The sequence below is a fragment of the Salvelinus namaycush genome, chromosome 23 (assembly GCF_016432855.1).
Source record: "Salvelinus namaycush isolate Seneca chromosome 23, SaNama_1.0, whole genome shotgun sequence".
Classification (NCBI taxonomy): Eukaryota; Metazoa; Chordata; class Actinopteri; order Salmoniformes; family Salmonidae; genus Salvelinus; species Salvelinus namaycush.
The window spans coordinates 37838194-37860220 of record NC_052329.1 but is presented as its reverse complement, the minus strand read 5'-3'; the positions used below and the strand labels follow the sequence as shown (position 1 = coordinate 37860220).

At 47.3% G+C, this 22027-nt stretch overlaps 1 protein-coding gene across 1 annotated transcript in view; it reads right to left on the bottom strand.

Annotated features, from left to right (window-relative positions):
- The window catches only part of LOC120018669 (Down syndrome cell adhesion molecule-like protein 1 homolog), a 139415-nt gene that overhangs the window by 44123 nt on the left and 73265 nt on the right, over positions 1-22027 (bottom strand). Inside the window, exons 3-4 of the mRNA XM_038961868.1 lie at positions 2941-3087; positions 1078-1356 (exon numbers count right to left, since the gene is read on the bottom strand). Coding sequence (XP_038817796.1) covers positions 1078-1356; positions 2941-3087 — 426 coding nt within the window. The remainder of the gene's footprint in view (positions 1-1077; positions 1357-2940; positions 3088-22027) is intronic.

The window sequence follows — 22027 nt, the reverse complement described above, 5'->3', positions numbered from 1 at the left end:
CCAAAAAGTTATATTTTGGTTTCATCTGACCATATGACATTCTCCCAATCTTCTTCTGGATCATCCAAATGCTCTCTAGCAAACTTCAGACGGGCCTGGACATGTACTGGCTTAAGCAGGGGGACACGGCTGGCACTGCAGGATTTGAGTCCCTGGTGGCGTAGTGTGTTACTGATGGTAGGCTTTGTTACTTTGGTCCCAGCTCTCTGCAGGTCATTCACTACGGTCCCCCCGTGTGGTTCTGGGATTTTTGCTCACCGTTCTTGTGATAATTTTGACCCCACGGGGTGAGATCTTGCGTGGAGCCCCAGATCGAGGGAGATTATCAGTGGTCTTGTATGTCTTCCATTTCCTAATAATTGCTCCCACAGTTGATTTCTTCAAACCAAGCTGCTTACCTATTGCAGATTCAGTCTTCCCAGCCTGGTGCAGGTCTACAACTTTGTTTCTGGTGTCCTTTGACAGCTCTTTGGTCTTGGCCATAGTGGAGTTTGGAGTGTGACTGTTTGAGGTTGTGGACAGGTGTCTTTTATACTGATAACAAGTTCAAACAGGTGCCATTAATACAGGTAACGAGTGGAGGACAGAGGAGCCTCTTAAAGAAGAAGTTACAGGTCTGTGAGAGCCAGAAATCTTGCTTGTTTGTAGGTGACCAAATACTTATTTTCCACCATAATTTGCAAATAAATTCATTAAAAATCCTACAATGTGATTTTCTGGATTTCTTTTCCTGATTTTGTCTGTCATAGTTGAAGTGTACCTATGATGAAAATTACAGGCCTCTCTCATCTTTTTAAGTGGGAGAACTTGCACAATTGGTGGCTGACTAAATACTTTTTTGCCCCACTGTACCTTAAGATGAATGCACCAACTTCAAGTCGCTCCGGATAAGAACATGTGCTAAATGACTAAAACGGCAAATGTAAATATGAATTAATATTCCAAGTGACCTGTGCTTTAGGCCACTATGTGCATAGCGACAAATCTACAGGCCTTCGTTCCAAACAACAAACTGCTCCTGTAACTTGGGGTGAACTAACCAAGGAAGAGTACAGGGACATGTGACTTGTGACTCACCGATGACGTTGAGATGACCGGTCACCTCTTTAGAGCCGAAGCTGTTGGTGACCTCGCAGATGTAGTTGCCGCTGTCGCCCAGACGCAGGTCGCTGACCGTCAGGCCCGTGAGACGGCGCGTCCAGCGGGAGTCGGCGGGCAACGGGCGCCCGTCCTTCAGCCAGCGGATGGTGGGGTTGGGGTAGCCCGAGGCGATGCAGGGAAGCTCCACATTACGTCCCACTTGGACCTCGCCGGACTGGAAACTGTCCAACACTGAGGGGGTGGACTCCGTAGGGTCTGGGGGGAGGGGAAGGGGGTTAGCAATACTGATATTGATCATGCTGATATTGACTCCAAAGAACATACTGTGAAGATATATTCAAGGAAAGGAAACAAAGATAGCAATAACCCATGTACTGCAAGACAATCTTGCACCAATAGACAAAAAAGCACTTACCCACACACACCCACACACACCCACACACACCAGCGGCGGTCGGTGCCGTTTAAGAGGGAGGACGATTTGAAGAAGAAATGTATGACCATGGCCTTATTTCTATTACAGCATATTAGATGACTGTCATTTATATTCCATTCACCCAGTTCAATGTAACAGCGATAGATTTAGGCTACTACATGATACTAACATGTTCTCTATACCCATCATGAGGTTGCTACAACCTAGCCTATGAATGAAAGTTTACAACATAGAGACACATGAGACACATGGACAGACAGTGACACATTCAATACTGCCTTGCTCACTCTTGCCTGCATCTAGTTGATCTAGGGTGTAATTATTTGTCCAACAGCTGCAACCGAGAGTTTCTATTGGACAAATTCAGGTATGTTTATCCCCATTTCGTTCCGTTTGCTTCCGTTTAAGAAAGGTTTTCAACAGAATCGGCGGAATGAATACACCCCTGATCACAAGTAAACACAGTTCACTTTCATAGCAGCCACGTTGTATTCCTTCTCGCATCTATGTGCTCTCCTCCTCTCATCTTTTCCCTTCGCATGTGGACTTCAATGCACAACACATCAGCTGTATATGACCAGGCAAAAAAAAATACTACACACTGCCTACATATTTTTTGCCATATTAGCTAAAGTAACGTCATTGTCAACATAGCTAATAGAACTAACGCGTTTGTCAACTCGCTACAATCATGCAGTAAGGTTACAGTGTACAGCCAATAAGCAGTTTAGCACTTACACCGGTGGGCACAAGTGGCAATACATTTCTAAAACAAAAGCTTACCTTGACTTGGAAGAGTTCCAGTGTTGTGTTTGATAGTCATAGCAAGCTAGCTAACATAGCATCCCTCTGTTAGAGCAGGGTGTTTGAGTAGGTTAAACTAGCTAGCTGCATTTGCTAGCTAAGTAAGTGAAATTATCTCTCTCTCTTGCTTCTCCTTCATTTTGGAAGAAATGAATTGGTTCAAAACTTTCTCAACTACTCATCACATTTTATGCACTGCAGTGCTAGCTAGCTGTAGCTTATGCCTTCAGTACTAGATTTATTCTCTGATCCTTTAATTGGGTGGATAACATGTCAGTTCATGCTGCAAGAGCTCTGATAGGTTGGAGGACGTCCTCCGGGAAGTTGTCATAATTACTGTGTAAGTCTATGGAAGGGGGTGAGAACCATGATCCTCCTAGGTTTTATCAATGTAGAGGAGGACGGAAGCTAGCTGTCCTCTGGCAACACCATGGTGCTACCCTACAGAGTGCTGTTGAGGCTACTACAGACCTTCATTGCAAATTATTTGGTGACATGATTATACTTAGTATAGTTTTATCTAAAAATCTCTCTCTCTCTCTCTCTCTCTCTCTCTCTCTCTCTCTCTCTCTCTCTCTCTCTCTCTCTCTCTCTCTCACCCATAACAGAGAGCCTGGCTCCATTGCTCTGGCGAGTCTCGCCACTGTATTTGTGCTTGGTGATGCAGCGGTAGGTGGACAGGGCATCTTCCTTCTGGACCTCTGATATGTACAGGGCCCCGAACGACGTCAGGAAGAAACGGTTCCCTGTAGATGAGAAGAGGAGGAGGAGGAAGAGAGGAAAATGTCAGTCCATGTGTCCAAAACACAAACACTGTCATGTCAACCCACCACAAGCCAGTCCCTGATTGATTGATTGACTGATTGGTTCATTGTTTGGCCAGCACTAGGGCTGTTACGGTGACCGTATTACCACCACACCGGCGGTCACGAGTCATGACTGCTGTCAAATTCCACGTGACCGTTTACGTCACGGTAAATAGGCTTCTCCAAGCTCTGATGTTCTGCTGGTCATTAGTAGCCTACCAAACTTGGCTGCCTGGTACTCAGCACTCTAATGTCCCTCATCACTCTGACATCAACGCAAATGTAAACGAAAATCTAATCAAACACTTCATGAGAGCCCATGAGCTCATGTTGCGCAACATTTCTTTAGGGTATGCAATTGCGTGAGAACACAGAGTGATGGCTACTAATAAAAAGAGGAGGATCCCATAAGCGTACTATTGGCTAGGCCTACTATATTTATTTCACAACTGTCCTAAAATTAAGCACATTGCTTCTCTTTACAATAGGAGTATGGCCTTCGCTTTTTAAGTGCGTAGATGACATGTCTTCTTTTCCCCTGACCCTGGTTCGAGACAGGTGCATGATACTGGTCCATTGTAAATCAAAACAAGGCTCCACACCTCATGTAGCCTCGCCCATAAGACTATATGTTTTGATAAGGTTTGTATCACAACTAAGGTGGCCAAATAACTTCTTATTTAAAATGAGTTCGCTTCACAACGGGTGTAGAGCTTAACTGGAATACATATGTGTACATTTTGGGGAAGATCATTTTCACCATTACCTGTTTCTTTAGACCTGTCTGAAATAAATAACGGATTTATTGTGAAGGTGTAGGCTATATTCCATGGATTTATTCGACTTTTTAATATGTAGATGTTCCAAGGGTCTGTGGCTTGTAGGCTGTGCCAGGAAGCCTGGAGATGCTCAATGTGTTTATGTTAATTAACGGTCAATTACCGTGAGACCGGGCAGTTATTTGCTTGACAATCACCGGCTGACAACATTTCATGACCACCACAGCCCTAGCGTGCACAATTAAACCCAACATTGTAGAGTTCACACACACACACACACACGCACGCACGCACGCACGCACGCACGCACGCACGCACGCACGCACGCACGCACGCACGCAGACACACACACACACACACACACACACACACACACACACACACACACACACACACACACACACACACACACACACACACTGGAGCTTTTAAGAGAGCAGCTTTCAAATGCTGTCCATCTAATGATTTATGCTTTTAAAATACAGAGAGAGAGTACATTAAGGCAAAAGAGAGGTAAGAGATTGAGAGAGTGAGAGAGAGAGAGAGAGAGAGAGGTTATGTGTTAATATTTCAGGGGTTGTGTTATTGTAACAGTATATTAGTGTCATGTTCATTTCACATCAGTGAGTGCCTTAGCCTGCCCCTGATTTATCCTCATGTCGATAAGGCCCGGATCCAACATGAAGCCCACAGACACACAGAGTGGATTTCAGTGTTCATCCCTTTTACACTCTTCTGTTAACGTTCATCTGTCTGTTCTCTCTGGCTCGGGTTGAGACAGGCTGTATTATTCCACTCTCTGTGAGTTTTGGGGATTGTTATATAAGTGCTATGAATGTGTGTGTGTGTGTGTGTGTGTGTGTGTGTGTGTGTGTGTGTGTGTGTGTGTGTGTGTGTGTGTGTGTGTGTGTGTGTGTGTGTGTGTGTGTGTGTGTGTGTGTGTGTGTGCACGTGCGTATGTGCGTGTGTGTTTTAGAGTGTATCAAGGGTATTTTCAGATTGGTTCTTGTTTGTTAACCACTGTGTTCACAAGGGCTATGGAAATGTTGACATCTAGTAAATAAATGCAGGGAAATGTTTTATTTGAGTGTATACTACTCACCTCACACACTAGCTCTGAGGGGAGGTGTCTATAGCTATTGGTCAGCGTCTGGCCAGGCACAGTAACCCTAATACATGCAAAGACATGAGGTTTATTTCTGATATTTTTAATAGTATACTCATCTTCATTTTTGGTGTCTGTGAGTTTATAAAGGAGTGTGTGTGTGTGTGTGTGTGTGTGTGTGTGTGTGTGTGTGTGTGTGTGTGTGTGTGTGTGTGTGTGTGTGTGTGTGTGTGTGTGTGTTTGTGTGATTGTATGTGTTTGTGAATGATAGGGAATGTGTGTGAGTGTGTGAGAGAGTATCAATGAATACAAATGCGTGTATGTGTGTGTGTGTGTGTGTGTGTGTGTGTGTGTGTGTGTGTGTGTGTGTGTGTGTGTGTGTGTGTGTGTGTGTGTGTGTGTGTGTGTGTGTGTGTCCTGGCAGCGGCAGTGTGAGGGATGGCGATCGATGCACTTTATGGCTCCACAGCTCCATCCAAATGAGATTTATTAAAGCAGAGACGACAGGGCTGGCTCCCCGCCACACACACACGCTCGCATACACTCATGCACATACGCACACGCGCGCGCGCGCACACACACATACACACACACACACTCCATCACTCTAACAAGACTCAGACGGCACTGCAACGGGATCGCCTGTTCCTTCCTGCCTTCAAAACTGACGACAACCTCATATCAACATTCACACAACATTCAACTATCTCATAGACGCTGGATTATATGTTCCAGTCATACACACACACACACACACACACACACACACACACACACACACACACACACACACACACACACACACACACACACACACACACACACACACACACACACACACACACACACTGTATACCGTTTTCTACTATGAGTGTTCATTAAAAATGGTTTAATATGTATTCACCTGTGTGTATCCTTTTGTACTACTGTAGCAGTGTCTGTGTATGTGTGTGTGTGTGTGTGTGTGTGTGTGTGTGTGTGTGTGTGTGTGTGTGTGTGTGTGTGTGTGTGTGTGTGTGTGTGTGTGTGTGTGTGTGTGTGTGTGTGTGCGTGGCTAACTGTTGTCGTGCTGAGTGCTAGGCCGTGAAGGCTGTAATTGCGGGCCTGCCCTTCTGTTCCAACCTGGGTATTAAGTCTTACAGGATAATGTGCACTTCGTACAACACCCTCACCACCCTGTCACAACACTCTGACACAGACAGGAAGTGCATCTGAAATGGCACCCTATTCCCTATATAGTGCCCTACTTTTTGACTAAGGACCACAGGGGTCTGATCAAAACAAGTGAACTATGTAGCGAACAGAGAGACATTTCGGATGCAGCCAGCGAGAGAAGAGCGCCTTACAGAATAGGAGGGAAAGACGGCAGAAAGGAGAGAGGACAGAGACGGAAGGGATAGAAGAAAGGGATGAGGGGAGGGCCAAGGATTGAGGGTTGAGTAAAGAGGAAGAGGAAGAGAGAGAGCTGAGCAAAAGGATGCACAGAAAGGGGGAAGGGCTCAGAGGGGAGTGGACAGGGGCGGATTGATGATGAGGGGCGGATTGTTTCTCCGCCTCCCCCGCCTCCCCCCAGACAGTACATTATGGCTCCGCCTCCCCCCAGACAGTACATTATGGCCCCGTCTCCCCCCAGACAGTACATTATGGCCCCGCCTCCCCCCAGACAGTACATTATGGCCCCGCCTCCCCCCAGACAGTGCATTATTCCTCCGCCTCCCCCCAGACAGTGCATTATGCCTCCGCCTCCCCCCAGACAGTAAAGTATGGCTCCGCCTCCCCCCAGACAGTACATTATGGCTCCGCCTCCCCCCAGACAGTACATTATGGCTCCGCCTCCCCCCAGACAGTACATTATGGCTCCGCCTCCCCCCAGACAGTACATTATGGCTCCGCCTCCCCCCAGACAGTATGGCTCCGCCTCCCCCCAGACAGTACATTATGGCTCCGCCTCCCCCCAGACAGTACATTATGGCTCCGCCTCCCCCCAGACAGTACATTATGGCTCCGCCTCCCCCCAGACAGTACATTATGGCTCCGCCTCCCCCCAGACAGTACATTATGGCTCCGCCTCCCCCCAGACAGTACATTATGGCTCCGCCTCCCCCCAGACAGTACATTATGGCTCCGCCTCCCCCCAGACAGTACATTATGGCTCCGCCTCCCCCCAGACAGTACAGTATGGCTCCGCCTCCCCCCAGACAGTACAGTATGGCTCCGCCTCCCCCCAGACAGTACATTATGGCTCCTTCGGTAGTGGAGTGTTCCTACTGATGATGGCTAAGGCCACTGACAGAGAATCCTTCAGAGCTTCCCATGGATCTGTCTCTTCACCTCACCCCTCCCTCCCTCCCTCCCCGCGATCTCTCTCGTTCCCTCCTCGCCCTCTGTCTCTCCGTCCGTCTCTTTCTCCACCTGCCTCCCTGCTACCACTCACTCTCGTTCTCCCTTCTCCCTCCGCCCGTCCCTACGTCCCTCAGCTTATTCAGTGTGGTTAGTGACCACGGCAGCAGATGGAGGGAAATATTCATCACTATACCGCTGTTTTCACTCTTCCCTCCACTGCCCCCCCCCCCCTTCCCTCCACTGCCCCCCCAAGTGTTGCCAAATACTTTACCAAAGCAAACGCATAGACACATATCAAATCAATGATGACTCAGACAGATAATAATAGGACAAATAATGATAAACGATGAGTAAATAACAATTAACAGCAAGAAATGAACGAGGACAATAATGAAGTAGAGACAGATACAGGTAGTAATGTTATTGCTCTGGTTGGTCTTTCTCTCTCTCTCTCAATTCAAATTGCTTTATTGGCATGAAATAGGATTTGTAGATATTGCCAAAGCAGTACAGTGGTACGGCCTTTCAGTAAATAAGTACAATGCAAGGAGGTGAATGAAATCAGTAGTAATAATAATAGCACATATAATCATGTATACAGGTACAACACTACTGCTGTCGTACTGTGCAATCTTCGGTCGATAAACTTACGATATAAAAAGAAAGAGAAAGAATGGGTAATAAATTAACAACAAGATGTACTTTATGTCAGCTATATGGAATGTAAATACTTCAGCGAATTAATGGTAATGGGATGTCCCTCAGGCTATGGCAATCATATACATATATGGCAGTAATATTAGTGGTTTCTCCCTCACCCAGAATAACTCCCAGCTTTATGTCATTAGTAAATGCCCAGAAGTTAGGAATTGATTGAGATATTTTCTTGATAAAATATTCTCTTATTTGGGAGTATTTCTCACAGTAGAGGAAAAAGTGGATCTCTGTCTCTACCTCCCATGTGGTGCAGTGACCACATAGACACTCCTCTTTGGGTAGCCATGTCTTTTTGTGTCTCCCTTTTTCTGCAGCCAGTTGGTGGTTGCTGAGCCTGTATTTGGTCAGGATCTGTCTCTGTTTTGTATCTCTGACAGGGTAGAGATTATCCCTCCCTCCCTCCCTCGTCCCTTGCTCCCTCCCTCCCTCCCTCTCCCCCCCATCTCCCTTTTTCTAGGGGCATTTGGTACTGACACACCTGCCATTAGGAAGACTGGCTGGGCCTGGATGGAGAGAGTCAGTGGAGGAGAGAAAGGGCTGACCCCACAGGAAGGAGGGCAGATGGAGATTGATGGAGGGAGAGCGAGAGGGAGAGGGAGAAAGAGGAAAGAGGGATGGGGGGGCCTTAGGCATATGCATCACACATGTGCACAAACGATTCACTTCTCTCCTTGTATGCAAGCCTTTCCTTTTGGGAGCGCAGATCAATTCTTGTCTAGTCTGTCTCTGCCTCTAGGAGTTTGTGTGCCTGTGTGTGTCTCTGCGTGTGTGTGTGTATGTGGGTGTGCATAGTGATCTACCCCACTATGGAAAAAGCTCAAAATCCCCCTCTGCCCCACATCATCCCTCACTCCGTCTCTCCTTCCTTCCCTCTCCTCCCTCCTTCTGTTTCAGAAGGACCTGTAAGTAATGGAGTGTGTTTGGTTGCTCAGCCTGGGGCAGGATGTTAAGTCGAGAGCAGAATAAAGCTGCTGTTGAATTTGTGAGTGTGTGTGTGTGTGCGTGCGTGCGTAGGCCCAAACTTCCACGCTAAAGGGTCACAAACCACACACACGCGCACGCGCGCACACACACACACACACACATATTTTGAGCCCCGAGCATTTCTGCGTCTCCGTACGTTTTGAATGTGTAAGCAAACCCCATCATCTTTGAGACACGGTTGCAAGAGGGGAGGGAGGAGGGGAGACAAGACAAGGCATGGCTAAAAATAACCTCATCTCTATGGCTGCCATTTTCAACGAATCGTCTCCAAGTAACATACGGGGAAGAAAAGAGCGAGAGAAAAAAAGAAGAAGAAAAACAACAGCAGAAGAAGAAAAGCATATGTTAACGCAAGGGTGCCCACCGCCAGGGGGGGTTTGGTGGACGGGCTAGTAACAACAGATCAACAAACAACAAGAACCCCAACAGAAAAGAAGTAACAAGACACCGAGGAAGAGAAACGAAGTGAGACGCACATAGATTGGTAGAGCATGGAAAAAATAGACGAAGGGACAGATAAAGACACGTTGAGAGAGAGGGAGAGAGATAGGGAAATTGGTTAGGCAGGAGGGGAGGGTTTTGTTCTTAGATCACATGCAAATGATCCTGCCGCCGTCGCCGCAATGCTAACTAGAAGTGTTTCAAACTGTTGGGTCCATTACTTATTAATGCTCTGCGCCCCCCCCCCCCCCCCCCCCCTCTCTCCTCTTTCGCCAGTCTACGTCTTTCTCTCTCTCGCTGGCTGTTGCTAGGGCCTGTGCGGTCACGTGACGACCGCTGGGTAAGGGGCACTGCAGTGGCACACAGTGACCCGTGTGTGTGTGCGTGTGTGTGTCTGTGTGTGTGTGTGTGTGTGTGTGTGTGTGTGTGTGTGTGTGTGTGTGTGTGTGTGTGTGTGCGTGTGCGTGTGCGTGTGTGTGTGTGTGTTTGAGGAAGACCCCTTTGTTAACGGATGAACAGAATCTGCATTTTTAGGTGGTGTTAAACGAGTGAAGGTAGAATGAACAGAGAACGAGACCGAGAGAAAGAGAGAGAGTTCTGGGATCAACACAGAGTACCGGGCTGGGCCATGGACTAGCTCTCACACAGATAATCATCAGCTAGCTGGGTGACAAAGAATCTCTTTCCTCAACCCCTGTCCCCATATACACCACAGCACACACTGACTGGAACACCAAACAGTATTAACTCCAAGGCTCCCCATCTCACACACCAAAGGCATCCTCACATGAGCTTTCACACAAACCATCAGGCTCCCAACTGAGTGGGCGAGGGATCAGCATTACCAATGGCACAGTGACATTGCTTACATACACTCAACATAGAATCCACACTCAACATAGAATCCAACATTCCTAGGTAAAGAGTCAGCCCAACTGTTTCAGTTCACCTATAGGCTAATATATCGAAGGCTAGTAGAACACACTTGTCCTGTATGTCTCTGTCTCTGTCTCTCTCTCTCTCTCTCAATTCAATTTCAATTTAAGGTCTTTGTTGGCATGGGAAACACATGTTAACATTGCCAAAGCAAGTGAAGTAGATAATAAAACAAAAGTGAAATACACAATACAAATTAACTGTAAACATCACACTCACAAGTTCCAAAAGAATAATGACATTTCAAATGTCATATTACGTGCAAATACTGTAGTTAAAGTACAAAAGGGGAAATAAACAAACATAAATATGGGTTGTATTTACAGCTGTGTTTGTTCTTCAGTGGTGTTTCTTGTGGCAACAGGTCACACATCTTGCTGCTGTGATGCACACTGAGGTATTTCACCCAATGGATAGTTCATCAAAATTGGATTTGTTTTCGAATTCTTTGTGTATCTGTGTAATATGTGTGTCTCTAATATGGTCATACATTTGGTAGGAGGTTAGGAAGCGCAGCTCAGTTTCCACCTCATTTTGTGGGCATATAGCCTGTCTTCTCTTGAGAGCCTGGTCTGCTTACAGCGGCCTTTCTCAATAGCAAGGCTATACTCACTGAGTCTGTACATAGTCAAATCATTTATATATTTTTATTTAAATAGGTAAGTCAGTTAAGAACAAATTCTTATTTACAATGACAGCCTACACCAGCCAAACCCAAACGACGCTGGGACAATTGTGCGCCGCCCTATGGGACTCCCAATCACAGCCGGTTGTGATACAGCCTGGATTTGAACCAGGGTGTCTGTAGTGATACCTCAAGCACTGAGATGCAGTGCCTTATACCGCTGTGCCACCCGAATAGTCAAAGCTTTCCTTAAGTTTGGGTCAGTCACAGTGGTCAGGTATTCTGCCACTGTGTACTCTCTGTTTACTGCCATATAACATTCTAGTTTGTTCAGTGTTTTTGTTAATTCTTTCCAATGTGTCAAGTAACTATCTTTTTGTTTTCTCATGATTTGGTTGGGTCTAATTGTGTTGCTGTACTGGGGACCTCTGTGGGGTCTGTTTGTGTTTGTGAACAGAGCCCCAGGACCAGCTTGCTTAGGGGGGCTCTTCTTCAGGTTCATCTCTTTGTAGGTGATGGCTTTGTTATGAGGTTTGGGAATCGCTTCCTTTTAGGTGGTTGTAGAATTTAACTGCTATTTTCTGGATTTTGATCATTAGCGGGTATCGGACTAATTCTGCTCTGCAAGTGTTATTTGGTGTTTTACGTTGAAATAGCGGATATTTTTGCATAATTCTGGATGCAGATCCTCAATTTGGTGTTTATCCCATTTTGTGAATTCTTGGTTGGTGAGCGAGCCCCAGACCTCACAACCATAAAGGGAAATGGGTTCTATAATTGAATTAAGTATTTTTTGCCAGATCCTAATTGGTATGTTGAATTTGATGTTCCTTTTGATGGCATAGAAGGCCCTTCTTGCCTTGTCTCAGCTTGTTCACAGCTTTGTGGAAGTTGCCTGTGGCGCTGATGTTTAGGCCGAGATATTTATAGTTTTTGTATTTGTGGTCCTGACAACTGGACCTTTTTTGGAACACCATTATTTTTGTCTTACTAAGATATACTGTCAGGGCCCAGGTCTGACAGAATCTGTGCAGGTGATGGATCTAGGTGCTGCTGTAGGCCCTCCTTGTTTTGGGAGAGAAGCACCAGATCATCAGCAAACAGTAGACATTTGACTTCAGATTCTGTTCTAGTGCCCTCGCCAATTCGTTGATATATATATATATATATGTTGAAGAGGGTTGGGGGTTAAGCTGCATCCCTGTCTCACCCCACGGCCCTGTGGAAAGAAATTTGTGCTTTTTGCCTATTTTAACCGCACACTTGTAGTTTGTGTACATGGATTTTCTCCCAACACCCCTTTCCATCAATTTGTATAGCAGAGCCTCATGCCAAATTGAGTCGAAAGCTTTTTTGAAATGAACAAAGCATGAAAAGACTTTGCCTTTGTTTTGTTTGTTTGTCAGAGTTAGGGTGTTTAGGGTGAATACGTGGTCTGTCGTATGGTAATTTGGTAAAAAGACAATTTAACATTTGCTTAGCATATTGTTTTCACTGAGGAAATGTACGAGTCTGCTGTTAATGATAAAGCAGAGGATTTTCCCAAGGTTGCTGTTGATGCATATCCCACGGTAGTTATTGGTGTCAAATTTGTCTCCACTTTTGTGGATTGGGGTGATCAGTCCTATGTTCCAGATATTGGGGGAAATGACAGAACCAAGGATGATGTTAAAGAGTTTAAGTATAGCCAATTTGAATTTCTGGTCTGTATATTTTATAATTTCATTGAGGATATATCAACACCACAGGCCTTTTTTGGGTTCAAGGGTTCGCATTTTGTTCTGTAGTTCAGTGTCCAGTGGGTTCTGGTAGTCTTTAATAGTTGATTCAAAGATTTGTATTTGATCATGTATATGTTTTAGCTGTTTGTTCTTAGTTATAGGGCCAAAAAGATTGGAAGGCTTATCCATACATCTCCATTTTGGATTGATAACTCTTCGTGTTGTTGTTTGTTTAGTGTTTCCCATTTTCCCAGAAGTGGTTAGAGTCTATGGATTATTCAATGGATTTGTTTCTGTCTCTGTCTCTGTTTCTTTGTCTCTCTCTCTCTCTCTGTGTGTGTGTCCTCTGTAAGTGTTTGAGGAAGATGAGTGGAGACTGATGTGTGTCCATCAAAAACAGCCCTTATTCATTCTTCGATTCCATGGTTGAAACCACTCATCCTAATTTTCACCTTTCACAGTCATCCTTCTATCTTTCTGCTCTTTCATCACCCCAGTTTACTCTTCTCTGCTGTCTTTCCCTGTACTCCCCATCCTGTACCCCTCTGTCTCCATATCATCACAATGTTCTTTTCAAATTCAAATCTTCTGTTTTGGAATTCTACTCCTAGTGCATCTCTCTCTCTCTCTCTCTCTCTCTCTCTCTCTCTCTCTCTCTGTCTCTCTCTCTCTCTCTCTCTCTCTCTCTCTCTCTCTCTCTCTCTCTGCCTCTCTCTCTCTCTCTCTCTCTGCCTCTCTCTCTCTCTGCCTCTCTGCCTCTCTGCCTCTCTCTCTGCCTCTCTGCCTCTCTCCCTCTCTGCCTCTCTGCCTCTCTCTATCTCTCTCTCTCTCTCTCTCTCTCTCTCTCTCTCTGCCTCTCTCTCTCTCTCTCTGCCTCTCTTTCTCTCTCTCTCTGCCTCTCTCTCTGCCTCTCTCTCTGCCTCTCTCTTTCCCTCTTACTGTGTGTCTCTTTCTTGTTGACAACCCCCCTCCCCCATCTCCCTCCCTCTCTCTTGATCCAGTCATCCGGTGTAAGTTGTCCCACATTCTGCAGTGGCAACATAAGTGTGTGAGTCTGCGTATGTGTGAGTGTGTGAGTCTGTGTATGTGTGAGTGGGTGAGCTTTTCTATGTGTGTACATTTGCTTGTACTCATGTTTAGTACACTGTTGAATAAGCCTATGTAAAACAGCCAACCCCAAGTCACCATCCCCATCCTACAGTTGTTGTAATGCATAACCACTTTCAGTAACAGACTGTGGGGTCATTTGCATATGCAAAGTGTGTGTGTGTGTGTGTGCTTGTGTGTGTGTTTGTGAAAAGTGTGTGTGATTGTGAAGTGTGTGTGTGTGTGCACTGTGCTATTAAAGGTCCATCCACCAGCACAGTGCTGGGCTATTTCCGTACATCCTCTATTCTCTCTCTCACACACACACACGCACGCACGCACGCACGCACGCACGCACGCACGCACGCACGCACGCACGCACGCACGCACGCACGCACGCACACACACACACACACACACACACACACACACACACACACACACACACACAAGCTCGCACACACACACACACACGCTCGCTCGCACACACACACACACTCACACACACCCATCCACCCACCAATGAACAGATACATGGAGAAACCACAACAGCACAGTAGCAACACAGCTATGGTGTATGTGGTGTAATATTGGATAACCAGTCCTTGTGTGTACGGTGTGGGGTAAAGCAGCGATGAAATAGTAATGTGGCATATGGCCCAGTGTTTCCTAGCCCAGCCTAGTGACACAGTCACCACACCATGGTAGGGGAAGGCCAACCAGTAGCAGCTCTCAGCTGCAACAAGCTCTCACAGTCTCACGTCAGAATTAGACGTTCATCCATGTTTCTCAAACGTCAAATTTAGAAGTTGTTCCACACGTCAAATTTGTAAGTGTTTAAGGTTAAGTTTGGGAATGAACTCTAAATGGTTGAGGTAAGGGTTAAGGTTTGGGATAGGCTTATAACAAAAATCTGAAAAACATTCCATCACTGGATTTGAACATGCAACCTTTGGCACCAGAAGCAGATGCTTACACTCATCCGCCATGTCCATCCACAATGAAGCGAAACTGAAATCTACTTGAAGGTAAGAGAGCTTACTGTTGCCGGTTTCCACCACATCTCCCGACGTCCTCAGACATGGATGGACGTCTAATACTGACTTGTATTACAGGTGACCTGGCTGCTCAACACACCGACAAGATGGAGGGAGAGGAGAGGAGAGAGAATGAGGGCACAGAGAGGAAACAAAGGAAGAGAAAGAGGAGGGAGAGAGAGAGAGAGAGAGAGAGAGAGAGAGAGAGAGAGAGAGAGAGAGAGAGAGAGAGAGAGAAAGGAGAGCTAGCTAATTTATTTGATAATTACCACAGGCCCATTACAGCTGATTTGGAGTAGGCACTGGGAAGAACCACTAAAAGCTATTTCATTTGAGCTCCCCAGCAACCCAAACCACCTCCCTACGTTTCCAACAAACACACGCACACACACGCACACTCGTACCCTCTCCCCTCCCACACACGACTACTAGACAGCAGATATATTCATGCATGTTTAGAAATGAATGCATACACATTAATTTGCACGCACACACAGTCCTACACACATACAACCACACACAACACACACATGACTTGCCCTGCTGAGTCGATTTAGGTCCAACATGTAATTAACTCCCCCATTCTGCCTGCACCAACATCCTGGAGCATGAGGCCTTGTGTGTGTGTGTGTGTGTGTGTGTGTGTGTGTGTGTGTGTGTGTGTGTGTGTGTGTGTGTGTGTGTGTGTGTGTGTGTGTGTGTGTGTGTGTGTGTGTGTGTGTGTGTGTGTGTGTGTGTGTGTGTGTGTGTGTGTGTGTGATGAGAGAAGGGGTGAGGGGTAATAAAGATTGGATTGTAATAAAACGTCCCTATCCTCCTAAATCTCTCCCCTCCTCCCCTCTTCTCTTCTCCTCTCACGCTGCCCTCTCTCGCCTACCAGCTCTCACAGTCTCATGTCAAAATTAGACGTTCATCCATGTTTCTCAAACGTCACATTTCTAAGTTGTTCCAAGCGTCCAATTGCAAAGTGTTTAAGGTGAGGTGTGTGCATTAACTCCAAATTGTTCAGGTAAGGGTTAAGGTATGGGACAAAAATACCAAAAACAACTCACTATCACCGGATTCAAACTTGCAACCTTTGGAATCAGAGGCAGATGCTTATGAAACCAGCTTGAAGGCAACAGCGCTCATTGTTGCCCCTAGTGGCTGGAATCCACATCATCTCCTGACGTCCTCAGACACGGATGGATGTCGAATACTGACTTGTGCCACGGGTGACCTGGCTGCTCTCCCATACCTGCTATATTAACAGCGCCAGTACAATGGCACATTAATGGAAATGAGTAAAGCCTTAGTGTGATTACCAGAGTGTGGAATCAATGCAGCTCTCTCACTCCCTGTCTCTCCTCCCTAACTCTCCTCCCTCCCTAACTCTCCTCCCCAACTCTCCTCCCTCCCTTCTTCTATCTGTCATCGTCATGTTCTCTTCTTGTCTATTGGCTGAGAAGAATTAAGCACGTGTCTGACAATGCGAAATCTACACCTTCCTGACAATAGCCTCTACAGTATCTCTGTGAGTATGTGTCAAGGCTCTCTCTCTCTCTCTGCTCCCCCTCTCTCTGCTCCCCCTCTCTCTGCTCCCCCTCTCTCTGCTCCCCCCTCTCTCTCTCTCTGCTCCCTCTCTCTCTCTCTGCTCCCACCCCTCTCTCTCTGCCCCTCCCCTCTCTCTCTGCTCCCTCTCTCTCTCTGCTCCCTCTCTATGCTATTCTATTCAAATTCAAAGTAGTATTTCTTTATTAGCCTGGTAGAGTGCTATTGAAATGAGAGGAGTAGTAGAAAGAGAACCAGGGCTGATGTGTAACTCTATGACTCAATGGGAAACAAAATGTTATGTCAGCATTGAGAGATGGTTGATATCGCGTTTTAAACAACGTTGCATGGATACTGACTATCATTTGCCCCTCTCCCTCTCTAACATTCAAACAGTCTTCCGGTCCATCTTGACATCATTGAGTAAAAGGTTTGCAAGTGTAGGGATATCTGAAGGCTAAGGTACAGAGATACTCACATGGATGTTCTTTCCTTCACAATAGAATCTGCTTCTCTGTCTATTCTGATCTCTTCACAAGTCTTCATTCTCCATCCCCACCCCTTGACCTTCTCCTCCCCGTCTCCTCCTCTCCATCCCTCCTCCATCCATCTCTCTCATGTGATTGTGTCTCAGTGTGGTGCAGTGATCGGAGGAGGCGGAGGAGAGGAGAAGAGAAGAAAACAAGAAAAGGAGTGGAGAGGAGAAGAGTGGAGGAGAAGAGAGGGTACGTAGAGGACTAACGCACTCATTAAAAAGCCATGCTTCCCTGTCAAATGCTTCACTGTCAAATCTCTCTCTACCTCCTCTTCCCTCTCTCACTCTGTTCTCGTCCTCTGGCACCCACCAATCTCTTTCTCTACCTCCTCTCTCCACTCAGTCTCTCTGTTCTCCCTCCACCATTCTGTCTCGCTCTCTCTCTCTCTCTCTCTCCTTGTGTTGCGAGAAGATGACGCCGTAGTCTCACACTGAGGATCTCACGCTCATGGCTCGAGAGAAAAAAGAACCGAAACAAATAGTGCCTAAAAGAAAATTGAGAATATGCCTTCGTGCGAAAAAGGGAGGAATTACAAGAGAGAAATAATAGCATCATCTCCCTTTCTCTCTCGTTCTCTCCCTTTCTCTCTCAGCAATGGCTCCATGCCTTTCCCATACTTCAGCAGCCCTAATTAGAACCAGCATACATATTCAAGCAGCACTATGAAGGAAGGAAAGGAGAAAGAGAGAGAGAGAGAGCAATGATCAAGCAGCAGATGCCAACGGATGAGGAAAGAGAGAGAGAGATTCAGGACAGGGAGAAGATAAACAGGTAGCAATAGCTCTACCCCTCTTTCCCCCTCGCTCTCCTCTTCCCCCTCTCTGTTTCTCAAAATGGAGTTAAACATTTGTGTGTGATGTTTGCCTGTAGTACTTCTGCTCGGATTGCACACACACATTGTTATGCACATACACACAAGTTGCCTCTGCATGTACATTTGGCCGTGATTCCATTTTAACAGCGAAATGCACACACACACACGCACGCACGCACGCACACACACACACACACACACACACACACACACACACACACACACACACACACACACACACACACACACACACACACACACACACACACACACACACACACACACACACACACACACACACACGTCAACATTCAGTGCATTGTGTCGCCTTGACTTTAATTATTCAGTCTCATTGATAATGGATGGGGACACGCTTGCCAACGATGAGAAGACTCACAAGGCATATCGAATGCATTATACACACACACACACACACACACACACAATCTTATTATACTGTGGAGTAGACACAAACAATGGTGTGTCAATGATCTAATGTCACACAGGTCTATTATGTGTCATAGTGAAGCCTTATACAGAGCAGAGGCTGGACTTTAAGTTAAAATTGGTCATAGGAGCTTAGCAGGTTGTTTGCCAAGCATTGATTCACAAGGCCAGCTCGTGACTTGGCTGACAGCTGTAGGTTGTGTGTGTGTGTAGTGCACACACACACACACACACACACACACACACACACACACACACACACACACACACACACACACACACACACACACACACACACACACACACACACACACACACACACACACACACACACACACACACACACACACACACACACGAGTTCTCACGCTAATCAATAGTGTCCTACACTGTGGTGCCACTACATCTTAACATCTCTTAGACAGCGCGGGGTCAGGGGAAGAGAGGAGGCCTGTTTGCAGATGAGTGCACTGCGGAGGGGGAAGGTCACTCCTCCACTCGCTCCCTCGTTCGCCCGCTCCCCGTGAAGCTCCTTCGTCCCCCTGTTGCTGGGTGTCATGGCGACAGCGACCCAGAAAAGGAAGAGAAGAAAGAGAAGGAGGAGGGAGATAAGCAAAGGAGCTATGGAGGCAGATGTTGTGGAGCAGAGTGGAGTAGAGCGGAGGTGACGTGTGGGGTCCCCTTGGTCAGGGACGGCAGGCTTGCGGGGGGGGGGGACTGAGGAGGCTGCATAGGAGAGTCCTAGTACCACCGTCCTGTCTCGCTATCTCTTCTGCATCGCTGCTCCAACACTCTGTTCCACTTTACCCCAATGTCACCCCGCACTACCAGGGGGAGGGGAAGGGGAAGGAGGGGGGGGTTAGGACGCAGACAGATTAAAGTGAAGAGGCGAGAGAGAGAGAGAGAGCTACAGGGGAGGAAGCTGCTGCTGCTGATGATGATGTGAAAGAGTATGGAGAGCACAGATGAAGTGTGTCTACCCCTCCACACACACACACACACACACACACACACACACACACACACACACACACACACACACACACACACACACACACACACACACACACACACACACACACACACACACACACGTCAGGGAATTCCCTCACTCTTTGTTGAACAAACATACTGCACTCAGCATATGCTACGCATGCGTTCACACAAAGTCCCTTACGCAAACCTGCGCACACACGCAGACACACACACTGACCCACTCAAGCATTCATTGTGGCCTAGTCAGCTGATCCTGCATCCCATGGCATGGCAAGTGTGGGTGGATGTCTGAGGTGTGTGTGTGTGTGTGTGTGTGTGTGTGTGTGTGTGTGTGTGTGTGTGTGTGTGTGTGTGTGTGTGTCGGTGTGTAGTTCATGGCGCTTAACTCTATTCAGTCATCTCCAGCTAATAGGAGGGAACGAGGTAGACTGGAAGGAACAGTCCCTGCATCATAATTCATAGAATCCTAACGAACATTTGTACACTTTACAATGGACATTTCCGATCCACAGAAGACACATATAGTTATGGCTGTGTGTATGAGAGGGAGGGAAGAGCAGAGGAGCTTCGAGGGAGGAAGGGAGATGGATGGGGAATGGAGAGATTAAGAAATGGAGAAGGGGAAGAGAGAAAGGAGAGATACGGCTCTCTATAATTGATGAGCTGTGTAGTCGTGTGCTTGGTGACATCTGCTATGGCACCGCTAATGCCTGTCCTCTATACTATCCCCCTGAGAGAGAGGGATGGCGGGAGAGACAGAACGAGAGAGAGAGATAGAGAGGGAGGGAGAGAGAGAGGGGGGTGGCAGAGAGAGAGTTAGATAGGGACATACACCGAGAGAGAGAGAGAGAGAGAGAGAGAGAGAGAGAGAGAGGGAGAGTGAGAGGGGGGACAGAGAGAGAGTTAGATAGGGACATACACCGAGAGAGAGAGAGAGAGAGAGAGAGAGAGAGAGAGAGAGAGAGAGAGAGAGAGAGAGAGAGAGAGAGAGAGAGAGAGATGGAATGAGAGAGAAATGGTGAGGGGGAGAGAGAGAGAGAGAAAGAGAGGGAGAGAGATACACAAGCAAAGACCACAACGTAAAACCCACATGCACAGTCATGATCTCACGACCATACCCATGTTCACCCTCATAAAAGCCCACATTCAGAGAAACAGCTTTTGACAGAGCATCAGCATAGCACAATGGAAAAGGCAAATACTGCAGTGTGTGTCTCTCGCTGTGCCAGTGTGTGTGTGTATGTGTGTGGGTGTGTGTATGTGTGTGTGTGTGTGTTTGTATGTGAGAGAGAGAGAGTAGGGCTGATTCCCCAAGAGTGAATGTCATTAAATCAACATAATCAGACCGCCCCCCCCCCCGATCCTCTATAACTGGTTATGCGCGCCCCCTTCCTACCTCTCACCCTGGCGATTTACATGGCGGCCTAGCTAGAAGGGTCACGCCACAAGGTCATTCAGTGTGTGTTGGTGTGCCCTCTGTAGGAACCGACATGGCTTGTCCTTAAACCAGCATTTTGTAGACTTGGTCCAAAGGCATCAGAATATAGGATGACACATTGGCCAGGACTAAGGACATGTGTGTACTGTATCCCTGTCCTAGTACAGAGGCAAGACACTACGGGTTGATATAGAGGAAGCTATAGATATCTAGAGGACAGGAGAGGCCCATGGTTAGGTTGGTCTGTATACTGTGCTGCATGAGGAGAACGAGGAGGCCATCTTATGAGTGAGTCTCTCTCACTCTCATTCTGTCTTTCTCTCTCTCTCTCTCTCTCTCTCTCTCTCTCTCTCTCTCTCTCTCTCTCTCTCTCACACACACACTCGCTCTCATTCTGTCTCTCTCTCTCTTCTCTCTCTCTCATTCTGTCTGTCTCTCTCTCTCTCTCTCTCTCTCTCTCTCTCATTCTATCTCTCTCTCTCCTCTCTCTTGCTCTCTCATTCTGCCTCTCTGCAGTTGGCTGGCTGCTGAGATTTAATGGGCTAGGAACTGAAGCTGAACCTCGAATCATAATAATGAGACAAACGCGAGGCACATACTCAGAAACAGAGAGAGGGAGGTAGACGGGAAGAGAGAGAGATTCTTGCGCATCTCTGATTTACTTGGGTGATATTCATCAGAGCGACAGACCGTGGGGAAGAAGCGAGAGAGGAGGGAGTGGAATGAGAGAGGGAGGGAGAGGAGGAGGTGGAGTGGGATGAGAGAGGGAGGGATAGGAGGTAGAGTGGGATGAGAGAGGGAGGGAGAGGAGGTGGTGGAGTGGGATGAGAGAGGGAGGGAGAGGAGGAGGTGGAGTGGGATGAGAGAGGGAGGGAGAGGAGGAGGTAGAGTGGGATGAGAGAGGGAGGGAGGGAGAGGAGGTGGTGGAGTGGGATGAGAGAGGGAGGGAGAGGAGGAGGTGGAGTGGGATGAGAGAGGGAGGGAGAGGGAGGGAGAGGAGGAGGTGGAGTGGGATGAGAGAGGGAGGGAGAGGAGGAGGTGGAGTGGGATGAGAGAGGGAGGGAGAGGAGGTGGTGGAGTGGGATGAGAGAGGGAGGGCGAGGAGGAGGTGGAGTGGGATGAGACAGGGAGGAAGAGGAGGTGGTGGAGTGGGATGAGAGAGGGAGGGAGAGGAGGAGGTAGAGTGGGATGAGAGAGGGAGGGAGAGGAGGAGGTGGAGTGGGATGAGAGGGAGGGAGAGGAGGGGGTGGAGTGGGATGAGAGAGGGAGGGAGAGGAGGAGGTGGAGTGGGATGAGAGAAGGAGGGAGAGGGAGGGAGAGGAGGAGGTGGAGTGGGATGAGAGAG